Here is a 22016-nt window from a genome sequence, read left to right as displayed (position 1 = left end):
ATGGTAAAAGGTGTGTAAATGGAGGGAGGTGTCGGTGTGGGAGTGTTGGAACTTTCTCCTGGTTGGCTCAGTCTTCATGGCAGGGCTGTATAAAATCCATCACTCCAAGCTATCACTGAGTCAGCTCCAACCTGGAGAGTGTACCTTTGTTTGGAAAGAATGGTGTGATTGTACAGCAGGGAGGAGTGAACAAACTTACTTTAATGACACAAATATTTGTGCTGAATTTAAGAAGTCAGCAATGGGCGCCAACAGTGTTTTTCTTCATTATCCTCCTTACCTTTCCATAACTGTAAAGTTCTCATGGCTGTTACAGCTTTGTCATTTTTCAGTGTTCCATTTTTACGTAGTATTAGTACATCATTAAGCATCTTTTTTTGTGATGTTTCCCTCTGAACTGACGCCAGTCAGCTGAGTCTCTGCAACAATAGCTACTTTAGTTCCCTAGGAGGAAGTGACTGTTTCCTATGCATCCAACAAAGCACGTGCTTGTAATGAAGCCTGACTTTATCAGAGCCCAAAACTGCACAGAGGGATGTCTGGAATGAGCAAGTTGAAAAATCTACTGTAAAAACACTTGCAGAGCTTTTTGCAAAGTAAGGTAAAAATAAAACTTTGAGTACGTGGTGTATTTGCACTTTTATCTGATGCACTTCTCTTAAAAGTTGTCTGCTCGGATATGGTTTAGACAGCAGAGGGCCCCGAGGATTTGTTTAATTGCTGCAATTAAATTAACAAATGCTGTGATCAGATGGGAGATGTATTTATATTAAGGGACTGATCATTCTGGAGATAATTAAGGGCCATCTCCAGACCCTGCTGCTGGTACCTGTTTGCTGATTCACACCAGGGTTTGGGGGTTGCTGGTTCCCCCTTCACTGTTGACACCTTGGCCAAACCTGCCTGGAAGGGGTCAGGATGGCTCTGAAATCCTTTTTTGTGTGAAACATTGAATTACCTTTGGCCTGGAGCATCTCTCTCCTGAGGAAAGGCTGAGGGAGCTGGGGCTGCTCAGCACCCAGAGCAGAGTGGGAGGGGCCCTCCCCAGGGGCTGCAGGGAGGGGGCAGAGGACGGACCAGGCTCTGCTCGGGGGGCCCAGCAATGGCACGAGAGGAACGGGCAGGAGCTGATGCCCAGGAAGTTCCAGCTGGACAGGAGGGAGAACTTCTTCCCTGTGCAGTGACCGAGCTCTGAACAGGCTGCCCAGGGAGGGTGGAGTGTCCCTCACTGGGAATATTCCAGAACACAGTTCATGTGCTCTGGGATGACCCTGCTGGAGCAGGAGGTGGGACCAGGAGACCCACACTGGTCCCTTCCAGCCTGACCTGTTCTGGGATTCCACAGACCACCCAAAAGCAGCTCTCTGTGGGGAATTGCTGGAACACCCCAGTGCTCCAGGAATGCTACTGGTGCTGCCGTGCTCAGCCTGTCTGGGTGCGTGTGCTGGCCTGGGTCTGGCTTGGATTCACTTGGGACAAGCAGCTGTTTCTTCCCTGAAACGCGACCCTCGTGTTATGTACCTGTTCAGAAGGTCACTGTGGTTTTGTGGTGCCCTAAGGGGCTGTGGTGGCTGGTCTGGATTTGGTAGCTGCTCTGAAACTGGTGCTCAGCTCTTGCACAGCATCTGTCTGGATCAAAGTTTTTTCTTGGTTTATGGGTCAGTTTAGGATGCATCGTGGCAGGTTTCAGTTGGTATGTATAACTCCAGCAAACATAAGGAAAACAAAAAACTGTAAATTGACTTTTTGCATTCCTTCCTCAGTGTTGTTTGACTAGGGAGCCTTGTGATCTCGCTGTGTTGGAATGGACAAGGGGCACTGGGTAATGCATCATGTTTCTAATAAATAATATAGAAGTCTGCTGCAAATGGCCCAGCAGAGGCTCACCCTGGTGCTTCCAGGGTGTGTCACCCAGGAGAACAGCACATTGTCTGGCATCCTTACCTCAGGAGGGGTGAATAAATCCCTGGAAAGCTGGGGAGCAAGGGCACAGTCAGTCGTGTTAGAACATGTACAGCCACCCTGTTTATCAGCAGCTGAGTGAAAGATAAGCTTGGCTTTAGGATGGTGCCTTTCAAGTTGTAACGTGTTTCCTGAGCTTTTTCTTGCACTCGGTGCCCTCTGCACTGCTGGACTTTGGCTGGAATGAGCTCAGTGCACTTTCCCACTCGCTGCTCACAGTCTGGGCTGTTCTCATCTGCTCTGCCTGGTCCGTGGCTCTGCTGCAGTGAGGCTGAGGAGTGTGTGTGGGAGCACCCTTGGAATTCTCTTCCTACCCAACCATGGAGAAATCTTAACAAAGGATCTCGTTACTTGTCCCAAAGAACTTTTCCTACAGTATTTAAACAATGTAATATTTTTACTTAACATCTAATATGTTGATTTCTAACACTTTCCAGGGAGTGGAAAGCAGCACCTTTTGCTTTTTCGTGCTCTTGGCTGTTAGTTCAGTTGATCAGTTCTGTGCTGTCGTGGTACAGTGCTCATGTCCAGGGACTGCATATACTAAGTATAGACATTCTGACTAGTTCAGTGGTGTTTGGCATGAAGTGCTGCTTTTGGGGGGCCTGATAGAAGCCTGGCAAGTGATCCATATTTCTTCCCAGCCTTCTTCCTAAGGCAGGAGCTGGCAGCTGAGCTGTGCTGAGCTGTAACAGGATCTGCCTGAGGCAGGAACAAGTTTTGAAAGTTGTTTCACCTCCAGGAGGTGTCTGGGGTGTAACTGCCTTTGGTGTGAAGCATCCTGGTCATGTCACATGGCCCGTGTCCCACAGGTAATGTTTCTTAGGGTTATTATAAAGAGAAAGAAGAGAGAAATAGGAGGGGTGGTTGTTTCTGGTTTCCTGGAAGTTGATCTTCCTCTCATGTGAGATCATCATGTGCTTGTGCTCAGCGTGATTTCATGGAGTTCATTTCCAAGTCCTACCAAAAACTGATAAACCCTACAGTGTTTAAAACAAAAGAAACGTCATATTTTATGCTTGTTATTTAATTTTACGTTCTAATCATTTCAAACTTTTATGGTTTAGAATGGTGTAATTACACATTTACGTTGGAAAATACCTTGCTTGTTGTGGCATTCACTGATAATAATCCTTTCCTTAAAACACTGTATTTAACCCTGAAAGAGCAAGAGAAAGAAGGACTAGTATTTACTGACATTTTGCTCTTCTATCTGGGTTGGAAGGGCTGTTGCAGTGAGTGACAGGTTTGACTCTCAAATCAAGTGCATTTGGTTTGCTGGACTGTAACCCTGAGTGGGCAGGAAGGGTTCTGCAGTGATCTCCATTCCAGTCTTCAGTGTCTTCTCATGAGCTGGAGGAAGGACAGCATGGACAGTCACATTTCCTGGGAATGTAATTGTTGTTCAGATTAGGGATTTTTAACTTGGTTCACATATTGCTTGAAAAAATTGAGTCTTTCCTGAATGTCTCTGAAATTGTCAGTAAACCCCAGGTTCTGTCTTGGCCCAAGGTTGGAATAAGGTTTTAGTGTTTTTCAAAGTTAATTCAAAAAACATGGCTTGGGAAATGAAAAATCCTGTAAAGTGACATTTTGGCTTCTTACCATGACCCACTTTCCCTTCATTTCAAAGGGACTGTGTCTTTGAGTCATGATACCTTCCTTTTTATTTTAGCCACTCGCACTCATTTAAATGCACATATTTTCAAAGTGAGATCTTGGAATTCTTGAGGAATTTGGACTTATTTTAAAAACAGCTTCTGTATCTTGTTAATGGCTATAAAATGCCTACAGCATCTCTTGGGTGGAATGCACTGAGCAGTGCAGTTGTGACCGTGCTGTTTGCTCAGCTTTGTTGAGTAATCTCAGCTCCCATCTGCAGCTGAGATCGGGTTTAGCTGGGCTGCTCCGGGCTGTTCTGTGCTCCTGCTTGGAGGGAAGGCAGGGAGAACAATCACCCAGTGGTTGCTATAGCATTTCATTAAGGAGCCTTTTCCACCGAGCCGGGAAAGGCTCCTTTCCCACTTGGCAGCCGAGCAGGAATAAAAGAGCTCCTCTCAGCTCCTTCCCCTGTGCTCTCAGAGCCCTCCAGCTCTGCCCCTGCTGCCGGCCTTGTGCCTGATGGCTCTGCTGGTCCTCACTCACACGGCAGTGAAAAGCTGCCTCACTCCCTCAGCTGCCTGGCTGGGCACGGCCAGAGGGCTGTAAATGCTGGCATTCAGGAGGCTCCCCAGTCCCCTGGTCAGAATGTGTGAGGAGACTTCAAATTAGTGTCACAGGATTAGTAACAAATTAATAGTTAAGAAATATATTGATAATATAATGAATATTGTGAGTATAAACGATGAGGTGAGGCTGTACCTGGAGTCAGTTCTGGGCTCCTCATGACATTGAGGGGCTGGAGCGTGTGCAGGGAAGGGAACGGAGCTGGGGAAGGGGCTGGAGCAGCAGGAGCAGCTGAGGGAGCTGGGGGGGCTCAGCCTGGAGAAAAGGAGGCTCAGGGGGGACCTTCTGGCTCTGCAACCCCCTGACAGGAGGGGGGAGCTGGGGGGGGTCGGGCTCTGCTGCCAGGGAACAAGGGACAGGAGGAGAGGGAACAGCCTCAGGCTGTGCCAGGGGAGGTTTAGATTGGATATTAGGGAATATTTCTCAGTGGAGAGGGTGGTCAGGCACTGGCACAGGGCAGTGGTGGAGTCACCATCCCTGGGAGTGTTCAGACATCATGTGGATGTGGCCCTTGGGGACAGGGGTTAGTGCTGAACAGTAACAAGCGTTGGACGTGGTGATCTTGGGGGTCTTTTCCAGCCTTAATGATTCTGTGATTCATGGGACTTCAAAACCATTTAAGGAAAAACTGAGCCAGTGATATTCTGGGAAGTATTTATTTTAATTACCACACCAGGAAATTCCTGTATTAGAAGGATTTATGCAGAAACAATCAATGCTGGGAAGGATGTCCAGATTCTGTCCTGCTTCAGTATGTACCTGTGTGTGTAGGGGGGTTCTCCCAAACACTTCACTGCGTTGGGTGGTTGTTCTCCCTTTTCCGGGGTGGTCTGACCCCACCCAGGAGCTGCAGTGGGCCCTGAGGGTGTGGGTCAGTCAGTGGGAAGTGCTTTGGTGCAGGTCCTGCCTGGTGCTGTGCCGAGGGCAGCAGTTCCATGAGGCAGAGCCTCACTGAGGATCCTCTCACACCTCTGTGTTCCCTCCGTGCTCATGGGGGAGTTAAATCTGGCTGGGTGTGGTGATTGGGCTTCACATTTAAGTGGGAGACTAAATAGATCAGTTTTCCTCATATTGCTCACTCAGGGCAGTGCTGCTCCACCAGATTAACAAAAAGTTAATACCTGCTGATCCTATAAAGCTTTCTATATATAGGGGCTGTCATTCCTTGTAGTGGTTTGGGATTTGAAGTACAGCTGTTTTGGAAGGACTGCTTTCTGCTCTTCATAATCCCTTTTTTTTGTGGTCTCAGATCTGATTGTGAGTTCTGTAATGTACTTTTGCAGAAGTTGGCTGATGTGTAGGCAGGGATTTGTCTGGGGGACGCTGGGGCTGTGACTCCATTGTGCCAGGCTGCACACTACGGAACTTTCCTGTATCAAGTTATCTTTATTTCCCCTCCCTGCTCTCACAGTGGTTTCTGTTCCCCTCCAAAGAAGCTGCCAGGAAGCTTAAACTCATATTTGAATAGTTTGGGGATAGATCCAGTGGGAAAGGACAGCGAGGCTTTGTGGTTATGGACAGGAGGACTGAGCCCCTGTGTCAGTGTTGATCTCTGAGATCCAGTGCTGGCCTCGCTGCCCGGGATGTGGCAACAAGATCCACACGGGGAGGATTCTGTGACACTGTTCCAGCATGTTCTTCTGGGAGCATAAAATATTCAAGGCCAGGTACAATGTGTTTGAGGATCAGTTGCATGTTTCGTAAGTCCCTCTTTCAGCATCTTTGTTCCAGTATTTATTTTCTACTCTCAAGGTTTTTTAGTTTAAGCTCAAGAGTTTCAAGTCCCATGTGAATTGTCTGGACCTGAATCACTTTCAGGTTTAGGATCCCAAATCTTCTGCCTCTGGGTGAAGTTCCCTGGACATGGTTAAGCATTTGGGGGCAATGCCATCCCCAGCCTTGGCAGGTGTGATCCACTCACCTGTATCCAGGAAGACAGGTGGGAATCATGTAGAGAAAAGGGTTGTTTGGTGTTTCCAGTGCCCTCCCTTAACCTGAAAATTCCCATTGCAAAGATACTATTTCTATCCCAAATTCAGGCATTTAGGAATACCTGAAATTTCTTCAGGCCAGTCAACTTCTATGTTGAAAATATCTTTTTGGTGGAAGGTAGTGGTGTTCAGGCAGGGTTTTATTTGGGAATTAGGTAATCTGTCTCTGACCTGGTTCCTCTAGCAGTTAATTTATTTGTGTGGAATGTGAAATGCCCTGGTGCATATGTGGCTTTCAGAAGAGATTATTTCTCTGCATTTCAATTTTCATGTTTTCTGTAGCAGATACCTTCAGCACTTAAATCATAATTAATTGTGAACTGGAAGAATCTCTGGCTGAGCTAACCCTGCTTATAAGGTAAAATCTGTGCAGATATTTTTAAATCCCACGTTTGCCACATCCTTCCCACAAGCACAGATGTGATTGTTTGGAAAGACACAAAGGACCAATATTTAAGTGTAAACATTGTGACATTTGGCTCTTTGAATTGCTGAGAAATTCATACAAATAACTGTTATTATCAGAATGAGTAAATGGCAAAAGGGCTCAACTAAGATGAACTGGGTGTGGTTCATGACTTTCCATGGAGCTTCAGGGCTGGGGGGAAGGCAAGGAGCACCTTTATCCCTTCAGGCAGGAGGATGGTTGTGGGTGCACCCCCGCAGTGCCATCATGTGCAGGGTGCCCAGAAGTGGAGTACCTCAGCATATTTCCCTCAGTCACCTGAAATGTGTGGCTTATTAACAGCATTTGACACAGTTTTTTTCTAGTCACGGAGTGAGCAGGTTCTCTGGCATCCCCTGGGGGTGAGGGAGCATTCCAGGAATGGTGGACTGGGCTTTGTTCAGACCCCTGGTGCTCAAATCTCCAGTGAACAACTTTATTTTTGCAAATTTTGGAATGCAGAGCTCTGGACTGAGCAGTGTAATTGTGAGGGAGAGGGAGGAGAAGGGAAACCACCAAAGAAAGGCTCAGTGCACTTTTGGTTTGGTCACAGAACTGTGATGGTTCTTTTTAACAAGTGGTTCCATCAGAACTGAGTGTGTCCTGAATTGTGTATGAGTGTGAGATTTGGTGTTTGCAGGTGCTGAGTTCTGCTGCTTCTCCCCCTCTCCAGAGCTGGTAAAGGAACCCACGTTTGTTGTTTGTTTGTTTTCCTCAGGCCAAATACATCTCGCAGTGCATCGATGAGATCAAGCAGGAGCTGAAGCAGGACAACATCGCAGTGAAGGCCAACGCCGTCTGCAAACTGACCTATGTGAGTGCCCTGCTGGTATCCCAGGGACTGGCAGCTGGGTTTGTGCTGTCCTGCTGCCCTGCAGCCAGTCTGGGATGGCAGGGCCTGCTCTCCTCAGGCTGTCGGAGTGCAGGGACAACACTCCACGGGTCTGACGTCAGAGACTGCGTGTTCCTGTTCTGTTTGGTACAATTGGATTTTACTGTGATGGATCAGGGAGCAAACCTGATTTAAAATTAAAACAATTCTAAAAAAAGGTTGTTTTAGACTGGGTTGTTTCTTATCACACAGTGCCATGAGCACTTGAAACTGGTTTTGTTTCTCCTTGCTCGGTCCTTTGACATGGAGAAGACAAAAACGATGGTAAAGAATTATGTTCTGGGTTTTATTTTAAAATAAATCCAGGAAGCAAACCCTTCACACCAATACTTATATAACTGTATATCATGGAATCCCAGACTGGTTTGGGTTGGAAGGGACCTGAAAGCTCATCCAGTCCCACCCCCTGCCATGGGCAGGGACACCTCCCACTAGCCCAGGTTGCTCCAAGCCCTGTCCAACCTGGCCTTGGACACTTCCAGGGATGGAGCAACCACAACCTCTGTTGTCTGAAATTAATGCAGACTGTTTAAAACTTGTTTCTGGTGGAACTTTGAGACATCTTTCATTTCCTGTGAATGCTGTAGAATGTAATATTACGCATAAGCTGGACATGTCGTGTAGTATTATTTTCAGCCTCTTGTTACATCTCCAGTTTTGAGAGGTATCTTGACCTGTTTCCTCAAGTCCCTGGTTTCAGAAGTTTGTTCTCTTGGTTTCTCTGCTCACAGTTACAGATGCTGGGCTATGACATCAGCTGGGCTGCTTTCAACATCATTGAAGTCATGAGTGCATCCAAGTTTACATTCAAGGTGAGTTCTCTGTCCCTGCAGCTGTCCTGGCCAGGCTGCTTCTTGACTGGGTGTCCTTCTAGTCAGTGGGGAATCCTTGGGCTGCTGCTCTAGGCTGCTTCTGCCAGGTGTTTGACAACAGCTGTCAGATTCTTTTAGTGTTAAAAAACAGGGTAATTTTGTGTGAGCACCACCTGAGGTTCTTAGTAGCAGATATGTTTTATTTTGTAATAGCTTTATAATTTTTCTTGAAAGATTTGTTTCATGCTTTTTCACCAAACAGGGGGTGGAATGTTGCTCCCTAAGGAATAATTTCCAAATTGGGCTTAAGTCCCTGAAAGTCAGGAGTCAGTACAGACAAAGTAAATGTGGTAGACAGTCCTACCTTATTTCTGCATCTTCGTGGTCATTGAACCTGTGTGTTGTAGAGAAGTAGAGAAGGCGAGGGGGGCTTTGTTATCCCTCAAACAGATGTATTATCACTAGAGATGTTACTTGTCTGAGATTATTCTTTCCCCTTCCCTAGAAAACCCCCTCATGCCTTTTCTGTTACACAAACCTAATTGTTCATATTTTTGACACTGCTTATAAAGCTGCCAGTTGTTTTTTACCTGCACACTGTGTAAGCTGACTCTAAACCAAAGCTGTGCTTCCCTCCCTGCCCTTGCCCAGCGCATTGGTTACCTGGCTGCCTCCCAGTGCTTTCATGAAGGGACTGATGTCATCATGTTGACAACTAATCAGATCCGAAAGGTAAATGTTTTGCTTCAGTTCATTTTGTTTTGTTACACTCTCTCCCTGCTTGTATTTTTGCATCTGTACAAGCGTTTCTCTTTCAGGAACATAGAGGTGTTTAAGTAGAGTTCTTGATTTCCAGTCTGCTCTCATTGCACAGGCTGAGGGATTACTGAAACCCTCAGGAGCCCCCCAGGCCTCCCTGGTGCTGTCTGATTCCATCTCTGTGTCTGTTCAGCACAGACAGTGGGGACAGCAAGAACTTTGTTACATTCACTGGTCTCTCAGGCAGCCCTTGGGAGAATGTAATGGGTAGGAAAAATGTCCCCATTCCTGAAGGAAAAGGAGCACTCACCAGCTCCACAAAATTTCTGCTTGTGAGGGCTGCTTTCTCCTGGTGTAACAGATCAGACTTTGGTACAATTGGGGGTAAAAATGGTGCAGAATGTATGTAAAGTTCTGTATTCGTGTACCCAAGTGTTGTATTCATTTTCACAGAGCTTTATCGCCTGATTTTTTCAGACTTATTGGCTTGCAGCATAATTTTCCCATTCCTCAGATCACAATTGTTTTTGAAGCTCTTAAATTCAACTTTTTTTTTTTTAAAGTATCACTGCTTTAAAACTTGACTGATCCAGTACAAGCTGTGCCTAGATTTTTACCATCTAGGGAGCCAAAATGTCTTTTACTTGCTTAAAAAAGATCAGTGGGATGTTATCCAGTATCTTCCCTAAAGAACTAGTGCTTTTGCCTTTACCTCTTAAACTATTCTGCTCTGCATATGAATTTTCTCCATTTTCTTGATATGGAGACTTGACTTTACTGAATTTCAGTCACTTGCTTGGCTACTTCTTCCACTTTGTGCTTGAGTTTTTTCTTAAAAGCATCTTTTTTTTATGCCTTTTCATGTTTCATTGATCCCCCAACTTTATATTTTAAGGCTTTATCAGTTCTCAGAATACATTAAAGCCAGGATGAATTGCAGTTTCTTGCTCCTTTAGCAGCAGATTTCATTATTCTTAAAGTAGAATCGAATTCCCCACCACCTGCAGCAGGTTTTTAAATGAGATGCAAATGGCACAGAACCCCAAAGGCCTGACTATGTTTAGCTCTCCTGGAGCTGCCTCTGTGTCCACGTGGATGTGGGCAGTTAATTCTGGCAGTCCATATGGGAATGCTCTGGGCAGTTCCCCCAGGTTCCTGTTCCCTAATAGCTGCAGTGCAGGAGTGATCCTGGGATGCTCTGTAGGCAGAGCTCTGGGTTTGTTATCTGTGCTGAACATACCCAGAGAGAAATATTAATGTTAGTGTCTGAAGCTTAGAAAGACCTGAAGGATTATGGAGGACTAAGTAGGATGCTGACTACAAATAGGTCCAAGGAAACTTGTTCCACACCCTGACTTGTGCCATGTCTTTGTGGGCTGGAAGTTGTGGGTGCTGCCAGCAGCTTGGAAGGGAAATAATCTCATTTCTCTAATGGATTCAGCTGGTGAGCACTCACCAACAGTGCCTGTTCCCAGCCAAGTTGGTGACAGCTGGGCTTTGTCTTAGCAGGGTTAGTGTTTAATACCAATTTTTTAGGACTTTAACCATGTTGGTGATCATATCATGAGTGTTTAAAAATTACTTCCATTCCTAAAATCCCACCAAGGTGCCATCTCTCTAATTGCTTTTATGTTGCAATCATCCATCTCTTGTTTAATTATGGTTCCTCGTGCCCATTATTAAACCCCGGGCTGGCTGTGTTTTAGCAGGTGTTAGGGGTTGATAAATATAATCCTGTGAAGCAGAAGCTCTGCCTCTTTTGTGTAGAGTGAATAAAAGTGGTCTGAGAAAATTGTTTCTCAACGTCCTGTGTGATCTTAAATTTTTGAGCCTGTTTTTCCTTTTTTAGGATCTGAGTAGCCCTAACCAGTATGATACTGGAGTTGCACTGACTGGCTTGTCCTGTTTTGTTACTCCAGATCTTGCCAGGGACTTGGCAAATGACATCATGACTCTGGTGAGTGGATAAGATTGAAATGACTTTTCCCTGTAATAAAAGAATATGAAATTGTTCCAATTTGGTAAATATCTGTTAAATTTAGAACATATACATGTGAAAACTGTTGCTTTTCTTGTGGGGATTTTGGGGAGCGTTTACAGACTTAGTTCAAGAGGATCAACTTGAAATATCTGTTAGTTTTGGTGCTGAACAACAATATTTGGCTCTGAGTTTTCAAAGAGCAGTCGAGCATCCCAGCAGGAACTTTGGAGTCACAGAGTTCTCCGGGGTGATGTGAGCATGAGGACCTGCAAGAGCTCTGGAAGCCCAGAGTTTCTCCGAGCCTGAGTGCGTTGTTTCCTTGCCAGATGTCTCACACCAAGCCTTACATCAGGAAGAAGGCAGTGCTGATCATGTACAAAGTGTTTCTCAAGTACCCCGAGTCCCTCCGTCCTGCATTTCCTCGCCTTAAAGAGAAACTTGAAGATCCGGATCCCGGTGAGTGGATTTGAGGGAATTCCTTCTGCTCCCACACGTGTGCTGGTAGAGCCTGTGAGAGGAGGATGTGTGAGAAATGCAGTGATCAGCTTTTGGGCACTGGTTCACCTGACTGGGGGTAGATGAGCCCAGCAGAGTTCTGACAGATGTTGCCATATTAAAAATACATCCTTTCAAATGCCCAGTTCTTCAAAGCCAGAGCTACTCAAACTGTATCAGTGGATTAAACCTTAATGGGACAAAGCAGCTTAATGGTTCCTGTTTCGTTGCTTACTAAACTTGACTTTAAAATACTTCAGTTGATCTCAGGGTTTAGGATTTTGTTGTTGTTTCCTGTGCTCTTCTACAAAGCTGCAGCTACTGGACATACTTAAAATAATGGACATACTTAAAATAATTTTACATCAGTTAGTGCATTTTTAAAATTATTTTTAGTTTAAACTTTGAGTCCACACTGCTGTTTGGGCCCCTCAGAAATGTCTTTGCAGTCCAGCAGCAGCACAGGAAATTTGCAGTTGCCCTGTATCATATTCACAGTTTTACTCAGTCTTTGGGAGGTGCTGGTGTTCCCTCAGTGCCCCAAAACACATGTTCCAGGAACTCTGTGTGTGATGCAGCTCTGGGATCCCCACTTGTTTTAGGAACTCCATGTGTGATGTATTTCTGGGATCTCCACTTGATTTGTGTTTGCATTTAGAGGGAGAAATTTAATTGCATGTATTGGACTAATTTATTGTGGGCATGGAGAATGCACCTTCCAGGGACAGTATTTTTAAAGAAAGCAAAACACACCCATCCCTCACCTGCAAACAGAGATAAAAAGTCCCTGATAGACTTTATTGGAGAGAAGTTCTGCTCCCTGCTGGGCCACCCAGCCTGTCCAGACTAAAACAGGCCATTTAAAGGATGAGCAATGAGAAGGGAGTGAACTTGTCCAGTCGGGTTGTTGTTTAAGGAATCATTATTTTTGTGTTGTATTTAAACATGTCTAAATCATACATTTTAAAGAAGCAGCAGTGTTTGGAAGCTTTCTGGAGGGTGATTATTGATGGTGCTGTTTGTGTCCCACAACCAGCTATCCACAGCCGAGGGGAGGGATGTGGCAGTGTCCTGCTTTTCCTCACACTGGACCCAAAGCAGGCACCCAGCTTACTGATACACTAGAAAACAGCCAGAATTAAATAAAATCCTTTCCCAGTTTGCTTGTGCATTCTTGTCTTTACTTCAGTGCCTCAGCTGGGAATGAGGCCAAAGCATCAGACACACAGGTCTGAACCTTCAGCTGCTGCTGCACCACAGATTTCCATTACAGTTAAGGCCCTGCTGAGATTCCTGCTTTTCCCTGTTTTCCCAGGTGTGCAGTCTGCTGCAGTAAATGTGATTTGTGAGCTGGCTCGACGCAATCCCAAAAACTACCTGTCCCTCGCTCCACTCTTTTTCAAGTTGATGACTTCATCAACCAATAATTGGGTTCTCATTAAGATTATAAAACTGGCAAGTATTCTACTTTTTCTTTTTAGGATTGGGGTTCTCATTAAATCACCTTGGGTGTAAAAATGGCTTTCTTGGTGGGAGGTGTGGTTACCAGCACCTCTGAATAAAAAGAAACCAGGAATATTTTCTGATGTTTGTGAATGTAACCAAAGGAAAAAACTATGTTAGTAGAGCTTGGTTTAAATACAGTGAGCTGCAATTGCATCCAGCAATTTCCATAACATTTGGATGCTGTTTAAAAGCAGTTATTAAATCCCTTTCTTGTCTGCACTTCTCTTTGAATAGTTTGGTGCTCTTACTCCATTAGAACCAAGGCTGGGCAAGAAGCTGATTGAGCCCCTGACCAACCTCATCCACAGGTTTGTGGGACAGATCCTGCTTTGTTCATTAGGGCTGGGAAAGTGCCTGGTGGGTGGGTCAGCACCTGGGCTGGGGATGCATTTCTCAACTTTTTCTGGATTTCAATATATTGACTTCAAATATCCAAAACTCATCTCACATCAGGACTGAAAAACCTGAGCGAGGTGAAAGACCTCAAAGGAAAGTCTGGATGTCTGACTGTCAGCATGAATTCCCCCAAAGCATGTGTGAAAACTGGAGCAATGTGCTTTCCTTTCACTGCATTTTAACCCAGAGATGACTATGGAGGATGTATAAAAACTCTGGCTTAAAAGAGGCTCAGCTGTTTATTTGCCTCTCCTGTTCACCTCACACATTTGGTTCCTGACCTTTTGGAAGTGCCCTACCCACCAAAGCAGCCTGACAAGGAATATGTTAAAGTCCTTTCTGAAGCCTTTGGCAGCTCAGATGTGTTTTGGAAGAGTTTTTACAATATAAGTCCTAAATATAGATTAAATAAAATTGAAGATATTTCCTTGCCTTGTCCCTTGTTAGAGCTGGTTTGGGGTGTTGTTCTGGCTCTAATTCTGAACTGAAATCAGGGAGTGGATGCCTTGGAGGGAATACATGTATTCTCCCAGTTATGAAAGGAAGTGTCATCTCATGCCTGAGTTGTTGAATGAAAAGCTTTGTTTTTCTTCACATGACAGAGCAAAAGGATGGATGGGAATGAGCAGGTTTTGAACAGATATCTGTGTAGCTGTGAGAGCAGCTCTATCCAGGCAGTTCCTGTCCATCCTCCTTGGATTCCTGGCATCCAAATACCTACAGAGGAGTTTGGCAGCTGTCAAAAATAGATTAAATTCCTCAGAAAAACTAGGAAAATGGAGAGTGTCTTCAATCCTGTCTCTGTTCCCTCTCCCGAGCTCCCCAGTTAGACATTCATTTTTTAGCTGGGAGGACTGAGTCCTGTTTGGTTTGGTCTCCATTCAGTCATTTTGGATCTCACAGCACTTCCTGAGTCAAAGCAGCACCCTGCCATGTCCCACCCGGTGCCCAGGGAGCAGGGGGGACTGTCACCTGTGTGCCAGGTGACCTTCAGGGCATCGCTGTCCTGCCTCCAGGGCTGTTTGCACGTTCCCTTTGCCCACCTTGCTCCTGGGTTCTGCCCCCTTGGTGCTCGGGAGGCTCCCTGTTCCCCTCGGGGTTTGTAAGGACCTTTGCAATGCTCAGAACTGCACTGGCTGTGTGTGCAACTGGCAAAAGTCATCTTGAATTTGAGTTTTGGGCAAATCAGACTTTGGGAGTGGGTTGCTGACTTGCAGGGGTGAGCAGTGTGTGCCTGCACAGCCAGGGCTCTGCTGCTGGGACATGACTCACTCCTTGGAGAGAGACTTGAGCTTCTCCAGCTGCCTTATCATGGATTTTTGACCTGGGGCAGAGGATTTAATTGGATTTTTGGACAAGATTGCTTCAGTGCTCTGTAGCTGGTGCTGAAGTTTGAGTAATGCTTCCTTCCTCATTTCTTGTCACAGCTCTTACTTGCTTCTCGAGGAAGAATTTTGGGTTTTTAAACATTCAGTTTAAAAATTCCTCCCCCAGCAGTTTTTAAGTGGGAATCATTTCATCTATTTGAAGGGATATGGAACAGGATACTGGCAATTTCTTGTGAAGTTCAAGGTGTTAAATTGCTCTAAGATACTGCTGACAACTCTTCCAAATGTGCCAGTTTATTCCTTATTTAATATACTTGATTTCTGTTTCAGCACCTCAGCCATGTCTCTCTTGTATGAATGTGTGAACACAGTAATAGCAGGTGAGAACTGAAACTTGTAGCCTCAAAAAAACCTGTGATGAACTTTGTCATCAATTAACACCCTCTGTAAACCTTATTCTGTTTAACTTCATGTATTTTATAACTGGAATAAGTGTCCTGGCAAACTTTGTGTCCCTGTGGAGCTGAAATCCTTTGTCAGTGAGGCACAGTCACTGCAGTGGAGTCGTGTTTGCTGAAGGCTGGAACCAAGCACAGACGAGATTATTTGTGTGCAAGCTCCTAAATGTTGCTACAACTACAAAATATACCAGCAGCAACAGAAGTAAAACGAGGCTGGTGTGTCTGTTGGAGTTTTCTTGCATGATGATGGATCAGAGTTGGTTTTTTTTTTTAATTTTGCAGCTTCACAGTTTAAAAACTTGGTGTCTTAGAGGAGGTTTTATAGATTTACGGTTTTGGTTTCTAGGGAAGGGATGTGAGCTCCATAAGTGGGATGGAGGGAGAACCAGAGGCAAGAAGGATAACCCAATATTCCAGCTCAGACTTGGCACTTCTCCTGTCAGAGTGGGGAGTAGAGGGTTCCTGACACCCCCAGTTTGGCCACAGCCTGTCTGCTGGGGGTGCTTTGGAAAATGATGCTGGCTCAGCTCAGAGAGGGCAGGGTGAGCTGTCCCTCACTGTGCAGCCCTTCATTCCTTCAGGGAAATGGGATGATGGCAGGGGCAATAACATGGAGGGTAATTCCATTGTGGATGAGAATGGGACTGCAGTGAGACACAGGGGGTGATCCTGGGGGAATTCACCACCCAGGACACCTCAGGGACTTGGAGGTCAGGATCACAATCAGCAAATAAACTGGGAAGCACCAGAGCAGCACCTGCCAGCTCTGGAAATGCCAGTGTCCCTGCAATGCCAGTGTCCCTGCAGCCTCTATCCCTGCAGGGTCAGTGTCCCTGCAGCCTCTATCCCTGCAGCCCCCTGTCCCTGCAGTGCAGCCCAGGGGGATCCCAGCAAGCAAACTGACGTGCTCAGCAGAGTTGGGGTTGGCTTGGCCACACTGGGACAGCAGCAGTTAACAGGGTAACCCCACCTTTTCTGCTGTGGGGCTGCCAGGGCTTTAAAATGTCTCACACAGTCATCAGTGGGACCTGATTTGTGCCATGAGTCTCTCAGTGGCTTAATTAAAGCTCCAATCCAGTCCCATTGAACTCCAGGATCCCTTGCTGCATCTCATTGCATTGGGAAAATCCACACTTAAAAACTCAGCTGTGCAGTAGCTGCCGACATATTTACAGGGGTTTTTTGATGCTTTTTTTTTTTCCTGCCCTATTATTATTATTGTTAAAGTATATGAAACTATAAGTTGTATCACAACCTTCTCTCCTTCCCCCAGGCCCCCAAAGGTCCAAGCAAACAGACAAGCAACAAGATAAACTGTATAAATATTATACATAAATATACATCTAAATATTACACAAAGATAAAATAAATTTGCCTGTGAGCTGAGCTGGGTGTGGCCCCTCAGGTGTTGTGTTGTGGCAGCCCCTGGAGCCCAGCTGTGCTGACTGGGGTTTGTGTTCTGTGTTTCAGTGCTGATCTCTCTGTCCTCGGGGATGCCCAACCACAGTGCCAGCATCCAGGTACCACCCTGGGCTTGGGGGTTGTTCTGTCTGCCCTGTGAGCCCAAGTGCCCCGGGGAAAGGGGGTTGTGTTAAAGCAGGAGCTCCCTGAAGTGCTCTCACTCAGGTGCAGTCCTGCACACTGAAGCATTTCCTGTATAAATTCTCTTATTTATTTGGCTCTAAAATGCAGATTCTCCTCATGTAGAGTTGTCCCAACTCTTTATTCAGCTCCTGCTGTCAGGTTCCTTCTGATTGGAAATGTGTTAATGCAACAAAACCCTCGAACCTAGAGCCCCTTGGTACTCAATGCACTTCTTTGTGTAATGAGTAAACTTTGGGAAGAGTTATTTTAATCAATAATGTAATAAACATGACTTGTTTTTTTTTTCCAGCTGTGTGTTCAGAAGTTGAGGATATTGATAGAAGACTCTGACCAGAACTGTAAGTATGGTGCTTGTCTTCATGAAGCTCGTGGCCCCCAAGCCCTGGGGCTGTCTCTGCAAACCCCTCACTCAGGGTTGTAGGGCCTGGTGTGCTCCAAACAATTGCTGGGGGGTTTCATGTGGAAATAATTTCTGATGGTGAGCATTCATTTTTTTTAAAACAAACGAGAGCAATAATTACTGCTCTTTGTGGTCTTGTAAATCTAAAACAATTCTTTCCACACTCTGGGATTATCCTTTTTATAGACTTGCTGCTTGGAAAGCAGTGAGGGGCACTCAGCAGTGGGAGCATAATAGTGAAATGGGAGAGTGTTGACTTACGTTAGTGACCACAAAGAAGACTGGGAGATTTTTCCTTTGTGCAGCTCTTTTTGCTGCCATCTGATTTTTTTCTCATTGAGAACAGGACTGTTACACACCAATCTTCAGTGCTTTAAAGCTGTATTCACCCCAGGATGCCTGTTCTCAAAACCCATAGTTCCTATATATAAAATACATGTTTTAATATCAGTGATAAAACTTGAGGTGTATGAGAAGCCCGTGATGAAGATTGTATCTATAATTACGTGTCTGTATATGGAATTATGAAATTAAAGGCTATAATCTGTGATGCACAATTCTCAAAAATGCTTTTCTTCATCATGGATTTTTATTCAAGTGTCTGAATACCAAGTGCTTCTACTGAAACCAGCTTTAAGATTTCATGCTCAGCACAAACCAGTGTTTCTATATTTGGAAAGAAGTTTTATTTGGTCTTTCACAGTGAAGTACCTGGGACTGTTGGCAATGTCCAAAATCCTGAAAACACACCCCAAGTCGGTTCAGTCCCACAAGGATCTCATTCTGCAGTGTTTGGATGACAAAGATGAGTCCATCAGGCTCAGAGCTTTAGATCTCCTCTATGGCATGGTATGTTCCTACATTGATTTCCTCTCCAGCCCCTGGGTCCCTCTAGGAAAGGGATGTTTAAGAAAAACATGCAACTTTCTCTGCCCTCTGCCCCCCTTGACTTGTGATAACAACTCCCTTGTCTTTTCTGGCACTTACGACAAGTAAAACACCTGGCACAGCATGAGAGGGCTTTAAAAACTTTGGTTCAGACTGGAAGGAGTTTCTCACTTTGGAAATCACCCATTTTGAAATGCTAGAATTCCACTGGATGTCAACGACTCCTAAATTTGTTTCCTTTAGAAGCAAAAGTGTTTTAAACTCTTAAGTTTGCTCATCTTGCAGTAGAAGATGAATTTCCTGCTAGGTTTCTGTGTTGCTGTGAGTAATTCTGATCCTCAGCTCTCCCACAGCACAGCCTTGGGCACTTGGGCTGGCTCTGCTTTGATAACAACATTACATATAATGATTGTTATAATTATTACATAAAGACACAAACAGGTTCCTTTTTGGATTGTGACCAAAGCTTGGACCTAGAGAGGTGGTTCTGATGTCTTGTTAACAGATGACATGGGCCCAGCCAAGAGCCAACAGCTGCTTTGCTGGAGTTAGAAGGACTTGGCAGTGTGGCAAAGGGCTCAGCTGTGGTTCAACCCTTCAACTCTTTCCCAGGTGTCGAAGAAGAACTTGATGGAGATCGTGAAGAAGCTGATGATCCACGTGGACAAAGCCGAAGGGACGACGTACCGGGATGAGCTGCTGACCAAGATCATCGACATCTGCAGCCAGTCCAACTACCAGTACATCACCAACTTCGAATGGTCAGTGTTCCCCCGCCGGCTGTGGCTCCTCACGCGGGTGAGGTGGGACTGTCCCCTGATCCCCCTGTGCCCTGCCCGCAGGTACATCAGCATCCTGGTGGAGCTGACCCGCCTGGAGGGCACGAGGCACGGGCACCTCATCGCGGCGCAGATGCTGGACGTGGCCATCAGGGTGAAGGCCATCCGGAAGTTCGCGGTGTCCCAGATGGCCATGCTGCTGGACAACGCCCACCTGCTGGCCAGCAACACCCAGCGCAACGGCATCTGCGAGGTGCTCTATGCGGCCGCCTGGATCTGCGGGGAGTTCTCCGAGTGAGTGCTGGGATTTTGGGCACGGAAATGTGGTCTGGAGAGCAGGATGGGTCAGGCTTTGCACCTTAAAGCTATCAAAATGATGCTGCTTTCCTGCTCCCTCACCCCATGGATTCCTCGGCTCTTTCTAGCCCAGGCATTTTGAGTATCTGGTTGTTTTCCTTCTCCGTAGTCCAGCCCATGCAGGAAGCCATTGTAGTGAGTCACAAAATATCCCAAGTTGGAAGGGTCTCAGGGATCACTGAGTCCAACTCCTGGCCCTGCACAAACACCCCAACAATCCCACCCTGTCCCTCAGAGCGTTGTCCAAACGCTCCTGGAGCTCTGGCAGCCTTGGGGTCGTGCCCACTGCCCTGGGGAGCCTGGGCAGTGCCCCAGCACCCTGTGGGGGAAGAACCTTTCCCTGAGATCCATCCCAACCCCCTGGCACAGCTCCAGCCCTTCCCTGGGTCCTGTCCCTGGTCCCAGAGCAGAGCTCAGTCCCTGCCCCTCCGCCTCCCCTGGGCAGGAGCTGCAGCCCCCAAGGAGTCTCCCCTCAGTCTCCTCTGCTCCAGCTGAACCAGCCAAGTGCCCTCAGCTGCTCCTCAGACCCTTCCCCATCTTCTTAGCCCTCCCTGGACACTCTCTAATAGTTTTATAGTGTTGTGGGTAGAAGCTGCTAGATCTTAAGAAGACACTGAAAGAATTCCTTAATCATTTGTATCTTAGGGCACATGTCCAATCACCATGTTTGAATTAGTTCTTCCTCTGTTCCCTGTTTTGCCTTTGTTGAAAGAGTTTTGCAGAACCCAGTGTTCCTGGGAATTAGAAATCATTTTCCTTTTTGCTCAGAGTTTCTCAGTACCCACAGTAGCACAGTTTCCAATATTCTTGTACCAACATTGTCTTTTAGCTTTAGTAGATGTTTTTGTGTCTTGGTTGTGTGTGCAGATACTCCTGCTTACCCAGCTTTCAGTTTGGTAAATTGAACTAACTGTATACTATAGTCTCCTGGTTTGGTGTTTCTTCTTTTAATTGTCATTCTGAACAGTGGCTCCAGTTTAAATTCACACAGTAGATGTGATATTTAAGGAACACTGGTCCAGATCAGACCTTTAATTAAAAAAGTTGTGGAAAGAAAACTGTTGATTAACAAGTAAGAGAACATACTCTCCTTTTTCAGTTTGATCACATTTTTGTTTTGAAAGAATCTTATCTTCCAGTTTGTAGTAGTCCAGTAACTTTTTTGTGTATGTTCCATTTAGCTGTGAGGAGACAATTCTGAGTAGGAGCATGAGATTTGTTCAAACAAGTTCTGTGATCTGTACTCCTGTATGAGCAACACGTGACCTTCACGAGCTGAGCACTGCCTGCTGGGGTTTATTTCTGGGGCACTCTTTGCTTACAGACACCTCGAGGAAGCCAACCAGACCTTGGAAGCAATGCTGAGGCCCAAAGTGACAACTCTGCCCGGCCACATCCAGGCAGTGTATGTGCAGAACATGGTGAAGCTCTATGCATCCATCCTGCAGCAGAAGGAGCAGGCTGGGGACAAGGAAGCAGCTCAGGAAATCACCCAGCTGATGATTGAACGCTTGCCTCAGTTTGTCCAGAGTGCAGACCTGGAGGTGCAGGAGAGGGTGAGACAACAAAATTGCTTTGGGATTTATCATGGAAAGGCTCTCATTTGTCTTGGAGCATGTTGTGGTTTTCTGTGGCCGTGCTCATTTGCTATAAGCTGTTATCAAGGACAAAGCCCAGATCTCACTGCAGTTTGATGCCATCTCTGGAGGCTGCAAGGACTTCACTCAGAACAATTTAATTTTAAAATTATTCAGGCGCATAAGGACACAAAAAGGACCCAGCTAGAAGGGAGGGTTAATGTGGAATTTTTACATTTGTCCCAAGCCTACAGTTTATGCTGCTTCTCTTAATTCCCTTCATGGAGTAGAACACTTACCTTCTGCTGACTTCCACTGCAGTTGATTTGTTTGGTTCAGATGATTAATATTACTCCTGAAATTACTTCTGCATTTGTTTTTAGGCTTCTTGCATCTTGCAGCTGATAAAATACATTCAGAAGCTACAAGCAAAAGAAGTTCCTGTAGCTGAGGAGGTGATAGCCCTGTTTGCTGGTGAGCTGAACCCTGTGGCTCCTAAAGCACAGAAGAAAGTACCTGTTCCAGAGGGGTGAGGTTCCTTCTCTCTCCTAAAGCCTTGTTTAAACTTTTAAACTCTTAAATGATAAAGCAAAGTGTGTGATGAGACACTGAAATGCTCAGGGGTACTGAGTCAAGCTGTTTGTTCACTGCAATTCTCCCCAGCCTGGACCTCGATGCCTGGATCAATGAACCTCCCTCAGACAGCGAGTCTGAGGATGAAAAGCCCAAAACAATCTTTCATGAAGAGGAACAAAGGCATTCCAGACACAGACAGCCAGAGATAGACGAAGAGGAACTGGCCAGAGTGAGTGAATGTTAAAATGCTTTTCCTTACATAGTTCAGTAGTAAAGTAAGTGCTGCTGAAGCAGTTGGAGCTGTTGGGGAGTCTCCAGGTAGCCAGGGAGCTGTTGTGCTCTGTGCAGCTCTGGGAAGCTGATGGTTTGATCTGAACTGATGCTTGTGGACCTCAGCAGCTTCTGTGAGTTACTGTGACATGTCTGTTCTCAGCAGGGATCCCACCTTTCCTGCCTCTGACCTTTCTGGTGTCACAGAGAGAACTTGTTGATAAGAATCTTCACTTCTTGCTGTCTTTATGGATAGGAAAGCAAACATTTGAATTGCCATCAAAATGTGGCCTTTGGGAAGTTACCACCT

At 45.8% G+C, this 22016-nt stretch overlaps 1 protein-coding gene across 2 annotated transcripts in view; it reads left to right on the top strand.

Annotated features, from left to right (window-relative positions):
- AP3D1 (adaptor related protein complex 3 delta 1 subunit) overlaps positions 1 to 22016 on the top strand; it is a 41021-nt gene that overhangs the window by 5784 nt on the left and 13221 nt on the right. For both annotated transcript variants that reach the window (XM_017837042.1, XM_017837041.1), the window contains exons 2-17: positions 7343 to 7438; positions 8248 to 8328; positions 8980 to 9060; positions 10937 to 11044; positions 11395 to 11524; positions 12879 to 13018; positions 13304 to 13377; positions 15124 to 15173; positions 16725 to 16774; positions 17149 to 17197; positions 17963 to 18108; positions 18760 to 18908; positions 18990 to 19220; positions 20608 to 20839; positions 21244 to 21389; positions 21524 to 21665. In XM_017837042.1, coding sequence (XP_017692531.1) covers positions 7343 to 7438; positions 8248 to 8328; positions 8980 to 9060; positions 10937 to 11044; positions 11395 to 11524; positions 12879 to 13018; positions 13304 to 13377; positions 15124 to 15173; positions 16725 to 16774; positions 17149 to 17197; positions 17963 to 18108; positions 18760 to 18908; positions 18990 to 19220; positions 20608 to 20839; positions 21244 to 21389; positions 21524 to 21665 — 1905 coding nt within the window. The remainder of the gene's footprint in view (positions 1 to 7342; positions 7439 to 8247; positions 8329 to 8979; positions 9061 to 10936; positions 11045 to 11394; positions 11525 to 12878; positions 13019 to 13303; positions 13378 to 15123; positions 15174 to 16724; positions 16775 to 17148; positions 17198 to 17962; positions 18109 to 18759; positions 18909 to 18989; positions 19221 to 20607; positions 20840 to 21243; positions 21390 to 21523; positions 21666 to 22016) is intronic.

This window comes from Lepidothrix coronata, unplaced genomic scaffold, assembly GCF_001604755.1.
Source record: "Lepidothrix coronata isolate B3197 unplaced genomic scaffold, Lepidothrix_coronata-1.0 Scaffold290, whole genome shotgun sequence".
Lineage (NCBI taxonomy): Eukaryota > Metazoa > Chordata > Aves > Passeriformes > Pipridae > Lepidothrix > Lepidothrix coronata.
This window is presented reverse-complemented; position numbering and strand designations above follow the sequence as displayed.